This window comes from Schistocerca serialis, chromosome 6 (assembly GCF_023864345.2).
Source record: "Schistocerca serialis cubense isolate TAMUIC-IGC-003099 chromosome 6, iqSchSeri2.2, whole genome shotgun sequence".
NCBI classification, from domain to species: domain Eukaryota; kingdom Metazoa; phylum Arthropoda; class Insecta; order Orthoptera; family Acrididae; genus Schistocerca; species Schistocerca serialis.
Window position 1 is genome coordinate 390,783,017 of NC_064643.1, and position 14,502 is coordinate 390,797,518.

General features: G+C 39.3%; 1 protein-coding gene across 1 annotated transcript in view; it reads left to right on the forward strand.

The window, feature by feature from the left end:
* The window catches only part of LOC126483622 (protein XRP2-like), a 51,790-nt gene extending 41,456 nt beyond the window's left edge, over positions 1–10,334 (forward strand). The window contains exon 7 of the mRNA XM_050106666.1: positions 9,877–10,334. Within this exon, the coding sequence (XP_049962623.1) occupies positions 9,877–9,999 (123 nt within the window). The 3' untranslated portion in view covers positions 10,000–10,334. The remainder of the gene's footprint in view (positions 1–9,876) is intronic.
* Positions 10,335–14,502: the final 4,168 nt, after the last annotated feature.

Consider the following 14,502-nt stretch of genomic DNA (forward strand, 5'->3'; position numbering starts at 1 on the left):
AAGTGTGGGATTCTCGGTTATCTTGTACTTTTTGCTCTTTACAATTGCGTCTGTGTTCGGAGTAATTGTTCTTGTGCATTGTAGGCGCAGCGTGCAGTTTAAATTTCGATCAGACAATGCGTTTCTCAGGCGCGTCTTGTTACATTTCATTGCAGAGAACAGTTGTTCACAAACATACGTGGAACCGAACATTGATATTATTGTAGCCGCCAATTTGTGCAAACGAGGAAATCTATCCTGAGGAAAGTGTCTGTAGAATTCCAAAATGTTTTTCTTGTTCTGAAATTTGTCTCTGTATTCTATGTCACACTGGAGGTCAATAATTTCTAGTTGCAGCTCAGGATGAATCTCTTCAATATTCGCTGAATATGGAGAGGAGAACGGATCAAAATCACTGTCTAGTGCTGTCAGATCTTGAAAGCGTTGATCAAATTCTTCCTTAAGGGCAACTAAACTATGTGAATAACGTTCACAGTCTTTGTGAACACCTTGCACAGATGATAATTTAGGAAAATGAGCTAGTTTTCCTGTTTCCAGTTGACTCACCCAAAGCGTCAATTTCATTTTAAAAGCTCGTGTTCGACCTACGAAATGAGTAATTAGCAGATCTTTACCTTGTAGTGAAATGTTCAAAGCATTCAGATGGCTAGTTAAATCTGCTAAGAACGCGCGATCACATTTCCATGAAGGCTCTTTCAATTCAGGAACACACATGTTATTTATTTCCATGAACATATTTATCCCATCTAATAGGCAAAAAAATCGATTTAATAATTCGCCACGACTAAGCCAGCGGACCTCGCTGTAATAAGGCAGGCTACCATACTGGCTTTCATGCTCAAGAAAGCTTTTAAATTGCCTGTGTTGTAGCCCATGCTTCCTTATATAATTGGTTGTACGAACAACAATACTCATCACATTTTTTAGAGTGATACTCTTTGCACATAAGTTTTCCTGGTGGATCGCAAAGTAAATGCCCCTTATTTCATTTGGCACGGTCAGTTTTTGCATTTTCTCCTTCAACAGCGCAACGAAACCTGACTTTTTCCCTGTCATCGCTGGTGCACCGTCTGTAGACACTGAAACTAAAGAATTCCACGACAATACTATATTTTCAACACTTTCTTCAACACTACTTAAAATATCACCTCCGGTTGTAATGTTCTTCATGGCTACTACATCGAGGAGCTCCTCCCTCACCTGAAGATCTCTATTAACACCTCTAATAAATATGGCAAGCTGCACTGTTCCAGTGATATCAACACTTTCGTCCAGAGCTAGATAATACACCATAAAATCTTTACAGATATTTGCAGGCTGGCTCTGGACGTCGTCTGCCATGTCCTGTATGCGACGCATAATGGTCATGTTAGATAATGGCACAATCCAAAACTGTTCAACTTGATATGGACTCAAATGTTCCGCTGCAACTACCAGACATACTTTTATTAAATCGCCATAGTGAAGGGGTGCAGGGATTTTGCTAAAAGCAAAGCAATTTTGTAACTCACTCTGAGAGCTGCCTCAGTTGATTTTTCTTCGCCGTCCAGATCTTCTACGGATAGCTTTCTTTTAAGTTTAATAACTTCCTGTGCATGATCTGGTCCATCACATTTTCCACTTCCGTAGTCTTTCGCGTGGTACGACATATAATGTCGCTGCAAATTAAGTTTCCTAGAAGAATTCAGCGTTTTGTGACACTAAACATTTTGCAACACCATCTTTTTCTGTAAACAGATACAATTCCTCCCAATGGGGGTTGAACTGCGAAAGCATGGTTGTGGTTACACAACGGCGACTTGACATGATTCTTAACCAGCGAAGTGACTGTTAGAGCTGATAGTAGTACTTTAAACATTACACAGTCGGCACGAATTCAATAGGCACGCTGCGGCCCTATTCAAACGTGCGTGCGCATTTCCCCTTCCTCCTCTCCCTCCCTACTCCGCGACCTTGCACCTGCTCGCGAGCACGTGCCTGAGCAGAGGCGAGTACTCGCGCTCAAAACCGGCCAGTTGTTAAGTCCTGGCCTAGTTGATACGGCTTAGATATCAGTATGCTGCCACATAAACGTACTTAAGAGGAAATAGTGGGTGCAGCACTTCATCTAATGACCACCAGCAATTCACTAGTTAAGACATATGGTGAACAATAAGTAACAGTACATATCAAGTTCAGTGAGAGATTCAAGTGGAAGTTCGTACTAGCAGAAGTGCCCAAGTCAATACTGGGAGCAGACTTTATCCACCACCATGGGCTACAGCTACAGCTGAGCACAGCACAAATTAGACAGAAGAGTTAGGTAACTATGGGTGCTGTAGCAGAGTTTCAAGCAATGCTGTTGCTTACTTAATAATGCAGTTTCACCAGAATTGGGCCATAAGGTGCTTCATAACACTGTGCATAACATTAAAACCACAGCAGGTAAACTGGTTTTTCAAAGGCTGAGAAGACTGGCCCAAACTGGTTTGCAGGAGCAAAAGCAGAGTTTGGCAGCATGTTAGAAGCGGGCATCGTATGGAGATCAGATAGCCTGCGGGTGTTGCCCTTGCACCTGGTCCGAAAGGATTCAGGCACTTGGAGACCCTACAGGGATTATCATGCACTAAACGCAAGGACATTCCCTGACCACTACCCTGTTCCCATTCTACGGGATTTTACAAATGTGTTGGACAGAACCCAAGTTTTCAGCGTGGTAGACTGGCCTACAGCCAGCTCCTAGTGGCTGAAGCAGACATTCGCAAGACTGCCTTCATAACCTGATTCAGCCTCTGCTGTATTGATATTTTCACAAATGGCTGAAGTACATGAAGACCAACTGAAGATGGCGTTCAAGGTAATCAGGAAGTATGGGCTAATAATAAACAACACTAAGTGTGCCCTCCAGCAAAAACAAGTCACATTCTTAGGGCGTGAAGTATCGGTGTTGGGTATCTGTCCTCAAAGAAAATGTGTAGGCCATTAAAAACATCCCACTACTGCAAACAGGCCCTGCCACCGATGCCTGCCATGCAACAGACCTTTGAGAAGGTAAGACACAATTTACAAGAAGCAATCCTTTTGGCACACACTGCTCATAATGTGACATTGACAGTTGTAGTGGACGCCAACCAGTTTGTAACTGGTATGGCCCTGCATCAAAAAGTTGAGCATAGTTGAAAACCTTTAGGACTTTTCCTCAAAAAAGCACAAGCTAAGTTGAGTGTGTATGACAGGGAGCGGCTGGCCATTTATGGGGCATTTCAATACTTACATTCGTATGTCAAAGGTTGGCCTTTTACAGTTTGTACTGATCATAAGTCATTTACCTTCACATTACGGGGGAGGAAAGAAGCTTGTTCTCCACAGCCATTCCACCAGCTGGAATTCAGTGGGCAATTTAACACCTATATCAAGCTCATAAAATGGATGCACAGTATCATGGCTGATTTGTTCTCAAGGGTCGGTGCATTTTATACACCAGCAGATTATGATCAGCTAAGAACAGAGCAAGCCATGGTTGGACATCTAGAGCAATTATTGCAGGACAACTCGATGTCCCTTAAACTCCAGCAAGTGTGGATATTATGCAAGGAGGGACTCATTCAGTGTGACTCACGGCCTAACACAACCATCAAATTGTTGATGGAATGTAACAATACTATGAAAAGGAACGTTGCTACTCACCACATAGTGGAGATAGTGAGTCGCAGATAGGCACTACAAAAAGACACTCACAATTAAAGCTTTAGGCTGTTAAGGCCTTCATCAACAATAGACCACAACACACACACACACACACACACACACACACACACACATACACGTCACGCACACGTGACTACAGTGTCAGGCAATTGTATCCACTGGTCGTCTATTTTTGACAAAGGCCTTATGGGCCAAAACCGTTATTTGTGATAGTCTTTTTGTTGTGCCTGTGGCTCAGCATCTCCGCTATATGATGAGTAGCAACTTTCCTTTTCTTAATATTGTTACATTCCATCCTGGATTTTCTGTTGTTTGAATTCTTGATGAAGTAAATTTTGTGGCCTGGTGTAAAGAAAAATTTCTGGAAGATGGTGAGCAAGTGCTGACCCCGTCAAAAGTGTAATCTTATAGTGCATTTAAAATCAGTTGCAACTTTTGACGTTTAACTGACCAGAGGGGGGACGTGACACCGTTGTCCAGGTAACACCAATGGCAAGCTGGCTTTCCACACCAGGCACCAGCACTTCGGCTGGTAAAGCGCCCCTTTTGCCACACCACGAGTAAACAGTAGCCTGTGGTGTCAAGCATTAGATGCATCAGTGTTTGTCAGCTCTTGTAGTAAAGTCATATTTTCTGGTGTCGAAGTGTTCTGTAGTCATCAGGTATCGTGAATAAGTGTTTTGTGTTGGCGTTGCATTAATGACAACAGTGCAGTACTTTTGAATATGAGATTTGCAATAAAAGTGTCATCCAAGAACACATTCACCAGGTGGGAAGGTAATGTTCTGCTGCAAAACATACCTCAGAATTTGATAATAGTAATGGACAAAACGCCGTGCCACTCTGTTGTGATGCATAAAGCTCCAACAGCGTAGTGGCCGAAAGTGGATATTTTTCTCTGGGTACAAAGAAATGTTTCATGAGATGAAGTTTAACCTAGCACGTATAAGGTGACATTAATGAAACTTTTAGTGTTTTACAATCCAAAACTTCACGATACCATGTCGACGAACTGGATAATGGTAAAGTACGTAGTTTAATCTGGCTTCACCCATATCATGCTCATTTAAATCTGACATAATATATTGGCCTAGGTGAAAAGTAACATGGCAAAAAACAGGAAGAAGTTTACACTCACTGAGACTGAAATGCTGATAAAAGAAGCCCACTGCAAATGTTACACGACAGGGCTGGGCTTGAGGTGTCAGCCATAATACCAAAAAGGTAGTTGAGGAGACATTGATTCATGAAGGATTGTGATGAGTTTTGAGGAATTCGTAACTTCACCTGTTTCCATGTTAAAATCTGCTTCTCTTGTTAAAACACAGTATAGTTTGGAAATATTCATCCCACTAACATTGAAATGCAGTCGAAATTGAAACAGAATCCTGAAATAGTGTATTATTAAACTAACAACTTAGTGTAAGTCAGGTCAGTAGTTTATGAAACAGCAAATTCTCAGTACACAAATAAACATGTAACTTCTTAGCTTATATTGTTACAAAACCCACAGCAGTTCTTGTTTCATCGTGGTCCTCAATAATTACGTTATTTCATTGAAAAAAATCTGTAGTCACTTGAATATTGCTGTAAGGAAATCCCACTTATTAATCATATGGCAGAACAGTCTCATAATCATTTTCATTTGCCAAAATCTTGTTTCGATATCTCAAAACATTTATGATACAAGAAATTTATGAATATTCCATTCTAGTTTTTTTACTGACCCAAGAGTTCATGTCAAAGTGCTTTATGTACATTCCATTTTCTCAAGTTTGGAAACAGACAGTGATATCCTGGCAAGTTTAAAGAGTAATTCAATATATTATGTACATTTAATACACAGCAACAGGTAACCTAACATGCATCAAACACAAATTCATAGGGAACCTATTTTGCACTGCAAACTAAGAATTTCTTGCAGTAATTTACCTACTACTGAAATATCACAGTAACTATGACTATTAACAAAATGATAGGTGGTTTGTCATGAAGCTGACAGCTTCAACTATAGGATGTGAGAGAATGAGAGTTTATTACCAAATAGTTTCTATAAAATCATTTCAGAAAAATTGCAGATCGGCCAGTTTGTTGTTCATGCAGTCAAGTGACCCTGCCATGTTCCGCAGCGACTAGGACTGGCATTATACTGTCGACGTCTGCTCACGCATGTTACACACACTGACAACTATGCGTCCCTCCACTTGCTCTGTGCTGAACTGTCAAAAGTCGCAACTTATTGTAAACACACTATAGCAGAGACATTCACAAGACTGTAGGAGACTCCCCAGAAGCAACAAATCAACTTTTCCCTGTGCACATAGACCTCGAAGGCCCACTGTCGCCATCTGAGGAGTACTGTTATTCATTTGCAGCAATAGACAGGTATACTTGTTGATCAGAGGCAGTACCTGTCAGAGTCATTTCAGCAGAGACTAAACGGAGGGCCTTCGTAAGCGCAACCGCTATGGTCGCAGATTCGAATCCTGCCTCGGGCATGGATGTGTGTGATGTCCTTAGGTTAGTTAGGTTTAAGTAGTTCTAAGTTCTAGGGGACTGCTGACCTGAGATGTTAAGTCCCATAGTGCTCAGAGCCATTTTTTGAGGGCCTTCGTAAACACATAGGTGTCATGATTTGGTGGATGTCCATATCACATCACCACCAATCAGGGGCAACAGTTTGAACTGACCCTGTTCGTAGAGCTGTCTACATTATGTGGATTCCAACATCACCACAGGATCAGCCACCATCTAGCAAACAATGGGATGGTGGAGAAATGGCACAGGATGTTAAAAACTGCATTTATGTACCACAATAACTCAAAGGTGACAGCCTTGCCACTAGTTTTTTTGGGGCTGCAGAAAGCCTTTAAGACTGACATGGAGGCCTCCAGCACTCAAATGGTTCGTGGGGAAACTTTGTGCCAACTGATGGATTTTTATGTAGCACAACTGACCGATACATCATCAGAGCCACCGTATGTGCTGCAGTAGATTAAGAGGTTAATAACTACACTGCTCCCTTCCAAAGCCTCATGACATGATGTATGAAAAGTGTTCATACGTAAGGACATTGCAATGTGCTCGCACGTCATGTTAAGAACGGATATGGTATGCATGCAGTTGCAGCCCCTTATTTAGGATCTTTCCAGATGCTGAAGCAAAACAAACATACATTATAGACAGCATACAATGATAAGCTGCTGACAGTGTTGTAGAGGAGCAACAAACACCGACTACTTTCACAAGGACAGGTCAGCGTGTTCTTCACAAGTATCAACACATACCAGGAGCTCCACTCTGCCAGGAGGGGGAGATCTCTGAGGAAAGCACCTGCTATAGACGACGAATACAGACATATTTATTATTCTTTGGTCAAGCAGCTGAGTTGTAATGAAGCTATTCTTTGGTAGATTTAGTGTTGACAATTTTTTGTTATTGATCAGGTTTCAAGTTGTGAATGGAATTTTGGAGAGAAATAAATAGGTACAGTGCTTACAGTAGTCTTTCCATGCAGTGCAGATTGTGCAACAAGCTATATATCTATACAACTATTTTTTGAAAGTGATAATTAAAACTTTATGAATACCCCTCCTACTTATTCCGCTTTGTTAGTGGTCTGTGCCATTTTGTTTTTCTCCTCTACTGGTGTGTTACAATACTGTGGCAAAAGGTTTCTGTGTGCCAGTGCTGCAGACATCTATCTGCAAGTGAACAGAAAATTAATTGTGTAACTTTATTTCTCTTCCTGTCTGAACTATTTATTTTCCGTAATTCATTTCCATACAAGGCTACACTCGTGACAATTGACTTGAGAAAAGATTTCGTAAAACATAAATATATATTACATGCTAACAAATTTCTCTCTTTCAGCGGTATTTTTCTTGCTGTTGCTGTAGAAAGATTTGTTGACTACTTTTAGTGCCACATTTTCTAATCTCATTCCTCCATAATTGCCTTATATAATTTGATTACATCTCATTACACTTATTTACTGTTGTTGATGTTCATCTTATAACTTATTGTCAGAACACTATGCATTCCATTCAGCTGATCTTCCAAACCCTTTGCTGTCTGTTATGGAATTACAGTGATCTCGACAAACCACAAAATTGTTATTTCTTCTACACAGACATTAATTCCCTTTCCAAATTTCTCCTTGGTTTCCTTAACTGCTTGTTCAGTGTACAGATTGAATAACTGAAAAACATGGGTGATAGGCCACTACTCTGTCTCCCTCCCATCTCAACTACTGCTTACCTTTCATGTCCAGTGACTGTTATAACTGCAGTCTTGCTTCTGTACTAGTTGTAGATAACCTTCCATTCCCTGCATATTTTCATGCTACCTTCAAGATTTCAAAGAATGTATTCTAGTTAACATTCTGAAAATTTTCTCTAAATCTACAAATGGTATAAATGTAGTTTAACTTAGCATGATCCTACCTTTCTCCAGAACTCAAACTAATCTTCCATAATGTCAACTTGTACCCGTTTCTTCAGTTCTGTAAATAATTTGTCAGTATTTTGCAGCCATGGCCTATTAACTGATGATTTGATAATATTTACTTCTGTCAGCACCTGCACCTGACATGGCTGGCTCTCTCACAGTGCTAATTAATGATAAGGGAATTTCACCTACTCCAAAGGCTTTCTTTCAATTAAGGTTTTTCAGTACTATGTCAAATTTTTTTCACAGTATCATATCTCCCAGCTCATCCTCATCTACTTTCCCTTCCCTTTCTGTAATATTGTCCTCAAGTCCATTTATATTGTATAGACCATCTATATATGTCTTCCACATTGCAGCCTTCTTGGCTTGCCATCTGAGCTCTTAATATTCATACAGGTGACTATCTTATCTCCAAAGTTCTATTTAATTTTCCTGTAGGAAACATATCTCTTTTACATAGTCAAGTGTGCTTCTACAGATTAAAACATATTTGAAATAAATTTTACTATATTATGGATGTACATTTACTGACATAAACTGTGTAGACTGACAGAATTAATGTTAAAAAGGTTAACTTGAAACATTGAAGTGTGAAGTATATTCAAGATCTTCATTTAAGATATTTTGACTGACTAATATGCATTACTTGCATACTAATGACACCTGTTCTGTAGGCAGAGCAAAGATGACAATGAAATTTTATTGCTGTTATGTTCAGTCACAAATCTAACTGGCAGTCGTTAAAAGAATTACGGTTGACAATACCACCCGTTACGAAGACAGTTTAGTGAGTGACGGGAAGTATCATCTATAAGGTATCATATACATGTTGAAAATCTCTGACGCATGAGCGTTTGCCTTTTTATGGGGGAGGCCCTGTCTCTTTTGGCAGTGTGAGAAAATTACTTTCTGATAACTCTGGTATGTTACTAGGATAGTTGGAATTTAAAAAGTGACACACAGTATATGAGAGATTAATTATTGAAAATAGTGTGCTTCTGGGTGCTTTGCCAAGTTTGTGCTCAAAATGGAATCAACTACTTGGCAAAACATCCAGAAGCATCCTGTTAATTAGTCGGCAGGTAGTGCTGTACTAACTGAAGAGGTCTCGCAAATTTAACCTGGGGTACTTGTTCTAACAGCTAAAAAACATGAAACAGTCACATCTACAGTGGCTCAAAACTGCCGTGTCTGGACTAAGGACTCATTAACCAAAAGATGTTGCTACTTTTCGAACAATATTTTAACTCTTAGTAAAGTTATTTTCTATTTGTTTGTGTCTAGAGTCCAGGAGGAAAATGTTATTTCTTAGCAAAGTGTTCACATGTTGTTCTACAATAGAAACATGGGGCAAATTGAAGTTAATATGAAATTTTGCAAGTCATGCTCGTGGTAACAGCACTTCTAGCAAAAGTTAGAGTGCCTGGTACAAGAATCTGGCACAGTTTCTGTCTCCTACAGAGGTTAATTCAGTTAACTCTGCATGGGAGGCACACAGAGTTTTGAAAAAGCAAGAAATTGCCTTGGTCCACAAATTTGCTATTAGGAAATATCTGATTTTGTAATTTTCTCTGATAATATTAAGTAATACGATTTGATCCCTTAACATTTCATGTGTCTGTACAGTTCATTTTTCAGTGCATGCATTGCTGAATTTGCAGCAATTTAAAAGGGTGCAACTATGTAAATATTCCTCAGTCACTTTTTGCAATAATCAATGTCCTTTTCATATTTCAGGTGGCAGTGAATATAGCAAAAGACACTGGCTCAACTGGTCTTGTTTATGTTAGTACCAATCCCAAGTTTTCACTTAAGCAAGTGGAAAGTTTCTTCAACTTCACTATCCCATGTGGAGTATGATAATGAGGAAGACTGCTATAATCTGGTGTAAGATTTTGTTTTACGTATCTACATGGGATTTTAACAACTGCACAATCTCTCATTTTGTTACACATGAGCTGTCACAGAGAAATTTTGATGACTTTGTATTGTTCGAACTGATGTTCATGATATATTTATACATTTTTTATGACTGTACTTATTTAACAATGCCAAAATATTTACATTGTAGTCATTTGATGCTAGTCATTAATGTAAGAAAAAAGAAGCACATTTACACTTTTTTAAGTTTTTGTTATTTAAATTTTGCTGTTAACCAATCACAAAGGCTGTCTGTGTTGTAAATATTTATACAAGTAATAACAAACAATTTTTGAAATTATCTATTTTTACACTGCTGCTCTTCAGTACAATGTTATAGTCACTGATCTCTCTTAATGTATTATATAATTAAACAGTTTATTTTATATCGAAAGTTTTATTTAATTTTCGCTATGTTGTATTGGGCATTGTCTTTCCTTTGATGACTTCCATATCATAAATACTCTCTTCGAATGTCATGTGGTGCCATAATTGTAAAGGTAACATATTCTTGGGACTATTTAAAATTAGAGCAGTTGGAGCAAACTTACTCAGATCTCCGTTTTCCATTCCTTTGTTTAGCACATTGCTTGTTGCAGTGAAGCAATCTTTTCAATAGGGTTTTTGTGATTTTCAAAAAGCCAGTTTGTTTGTGTCACTTTCTTCGAATTGAGAAGACTTGCTTCTGATTCATCCTGAAGTATGACATTTAAGTATCATATACAGAATGCAAAAGAGAAGTTCAAACAGTGGATGTTGAAATTGAATAGTATGCTAGTTTTTATGGTATAGTTGAAAGTGTACCAAGTGAGAACATGGGTACAAATTGTCTTGTTGTATTGCTGCTAAATGAGATTGACTTGGTATCTGCTGTAAATGTTTTCAATTCTTCCAATTTTTTTGTCACATTGTGTGGCTTGGTAGGTAAGTGCCAGACAGCAAATCAAAAAATCTGGGGATTAATGCCTCTCTTCCAAGGATTATTTTTGTCACTTATCACCCACTTTGGTTTTGGAAATATATTATTAATGTGAGAAATGCCATGTCACACCATCATCAGGCACCCACATAAAACTGTTCTTTCCCCTGTAATTGCCTGGGTAAGTTAGTTCAAAGATTGGAGTAAGATAGTGGCACAACTTAAGTATAACCAAGGTTAATAAAGTGTGGTGTTAAAACCAACCTTTGGATGGATGACAGCTTTACCTTTGTATTACACTTGGAGGCTTCCCCTATTGGTCTGATTAAATTACAAGAAAATCATTGAGACTTCCTCTACCAGCCTCCACAATGAGTTGGGTAAACATGTGGCTCTGAATAAACCTGGCTTGTATTCTGTACTTAAGGGACAGATCTCACACTTGTAAAACCCTGTTACCCTATTTACCTGATTATAAGATAAGGTTTTTTCCCAAATTTGTCATTCGAAAAATACTATTATTGGGGTCATCTTACATTTACAGATGAAGCTTTGGTTATTGAGATTTCGTAAAAATTTATTTTGAGCAATTCTGAAGAGTATAGCTTAGGAAACAGTAGTACTTTCATTCGAATAGGCTTGAGATTTCCCAATACGCTGAAGTGCTCAATACAGTATTGATCTCACTCGAACAATCGTGACATCTGACTTGTGGCACTAGTGCAACAGATACATCAGAACTATGAACTAGCTACTACAACAATCTAATGCTCTGCTCAAAATATTGACAGTTTTGTGAAACACGGGAGCATTAAATTCTATCAGCTTACAAACTTTTGTTGCGTTTGAGCAGGTTTCCAATGGAAGTTCTCATACATGTATGGATAACATATTTTACATTGCTTTTTAAGTAAAGGTACCATTCAAAGAAGAAAATCTTGTCCTTCAAACATCATTATTTGATTCTGAACCCAAGTCAATATTTTATTTGGTTGTGAGAAACTATTGATTTACAAAGGGGTTTACAAATAAGAAATTATGTTGCTGATCATATATTCAAATACCGGGGAAAAATGTTACCACGTTTTTCTCAGCTTTGGAACGAGATGGTGACATACAGATGAAATGAGAAAGAAAATTAATCCAGAAATAAATGTCTAACAAATAAAACAAATCACATCCAATTTGACTGCACTTGTTATTGCAAGAATAAATTACAGTGGAAAGACCAGTTGTGGAGACAGTATCAACAGACATCATTAGGTCACGGTATAAGTTAAAGTAGAGAAATGGACTGAATCATGATTGCAATCTTTTATTTATGAATTATTTGCTGTTACATATGACGTGCACCCTTGAAGGTATTGCCATTCATGTTTCTCTGGTGCGCAAGCACAGCACAGCAGAAGGCTTGGAGGGTGAACAGTGATACCAGCTTGGCTGAGAACTATAATGGGTGTGAGGAAGAGAGAGGTGATTGGGCAGCATATTTCATCATGCTGCCAACCATGAGAATCTATGCTGTGTGCTTTGGCTTTTTATGAACATTTACCATGTTTAAACTGCAGTTTACCTGAATCCATCTGTACTCGGAATCAAATAGCCTTTAAAATTAGACAAATACTCAACAACAGCACAAATTTCTGCAGGAGATCCTAAAAGTCTAGATTGGGGCCAGTGGCATACTTCTGTGTTACAAGCAGCAATGTTGTCGAACCTCATTGTGAGGTATGATGGGAACAATAAGGGGCGCGTCACCTTCTGGTTCTACACAGCCAATGAATTGAGCGGTGGCAGACTGTGTTTGGAAGCAAAACACATTGTAACATTCTCATGTCAGTATAGAAGCGAAATGTGTTGTGCGTTCAGAAAAAATGGAATTGGAACATATTTCTAAGAAGCAGCCAAATATTTGTAACAAGAAAGATGTAAGTTTCACAGCTGCCCTGTTAGGATGATAATGGTCAACAGCAGTGGTACCACAGACAACAGGCTAAGTAAACATAAAAAGACAGTGAAGATAAAAATTTAAATTTATTTTATTTCTCCTTGTATTATCAAAATGTAGAGAGCCAGTAAATGGCTAAGTTTAGAACAGAAAATCCAGAATGGAATGTAACAATAATAGAGAAGAGTTGAAGGTGTTGGTCTATGAGGGCAAAGATTCTCTCAGTGGGGGCACAGTAACCGGCCACAATGGGGCATACTGGATGGTTGGGTTTATGGACTTCAGGAGTTTATGAACTCGTCGTGCCCTGAAATGAGAAATGTCCTGTCCACTATCCTTCCCATCCCACCTACAGTGGTATTCCACCATCCACCGAACCTACACAATACACTCGTCCATCCTTACACAACCCCTGCTCCCAATCCCTTACCTCATGTCTCATACCCCTGTAATAGACCAAGATGCAAGACCTGTCCCATACATCCTCCTACCACCACCTACTCCAGTCCGGTCACTAAAATCACCTATCCTATCAAAGGCAGGGCTACCTGTGAAACCAGTCATGTGATTTACAAGCTAAGCTGCAACTACTGTGCTGCATTCTATGAAGGCATGACAACCAACAAGCCGTCTGTCCACATGAATTGCCACCGACAAACTGTGGCCAAAAAACAGGTGGATCACCTTGTTGCTTAACATGCTGCCAAACATGATATCCCTCATCTCAATGACTGCTTCAAAGCCTATGCCTTATGGATCCTTCCCACCAACACCAGCTTTTCTGAATTGTACAGGTGAGAACTCTCCTTGCAGTACATCCTACACTCCCCTAACCCTCCTGGCCTCAACCTTTGTCAGTCACTAGCCTCGCCCATCCAGCCCCGTCGCTGTTCCCATTCCAGCAGTACACAGTCATCATTCCACCATCACACTCAGTCTCTTTTTACTTCACTCCTTTTCCGCTACTTCCCCCTCCCCTGCCCTCCACTTAACCTGCAGCACTTCACTGTCCACCACCCACGCCATACTATCCCTCCCCTTCCTCACCCCAGCCTCGTCCTTACCCCCATCCAGTCGCCACTCCCATCATTCACTGGTGCTGCTGCTCGCAGTGTGGTTTCAGTTGACTGAGACTGCAGACGTGTGTGCAACTTGCGTTTGCGTGACTCTGTGTGTGTGTGTGTGTGTGTGTGTGTGTGTGTGTATTGTTGACAAAGGCGTTAATGGCTGAAAGCTATAATTGTGTGAATCTTTTTGTTGTGCCTAGCGACTCATCATCTCCACTATATGGTGAGTAGCAACTTTCCTTCTGTAATATTGTAAGTTTAGAATAGGTGCGATTTTAACTTTTTAGGCAGATACCTTTACATCAAGAAAAGTTTGTAATTTCAATTAGTCAAAATATGTTCAAAAATAATTTTTGTCTCAAGTAGCCTCTTAAAAAAATGGGGGTCATCTTATATTCAGGTTCGTCTTACGTTTGGGTAAATATGGTATATTTATTTAATACCAGATAATTTCTCAGAGACATCGGATCTCTAAATGATTTTAATAAATATATGAAAAGTTTCATTGA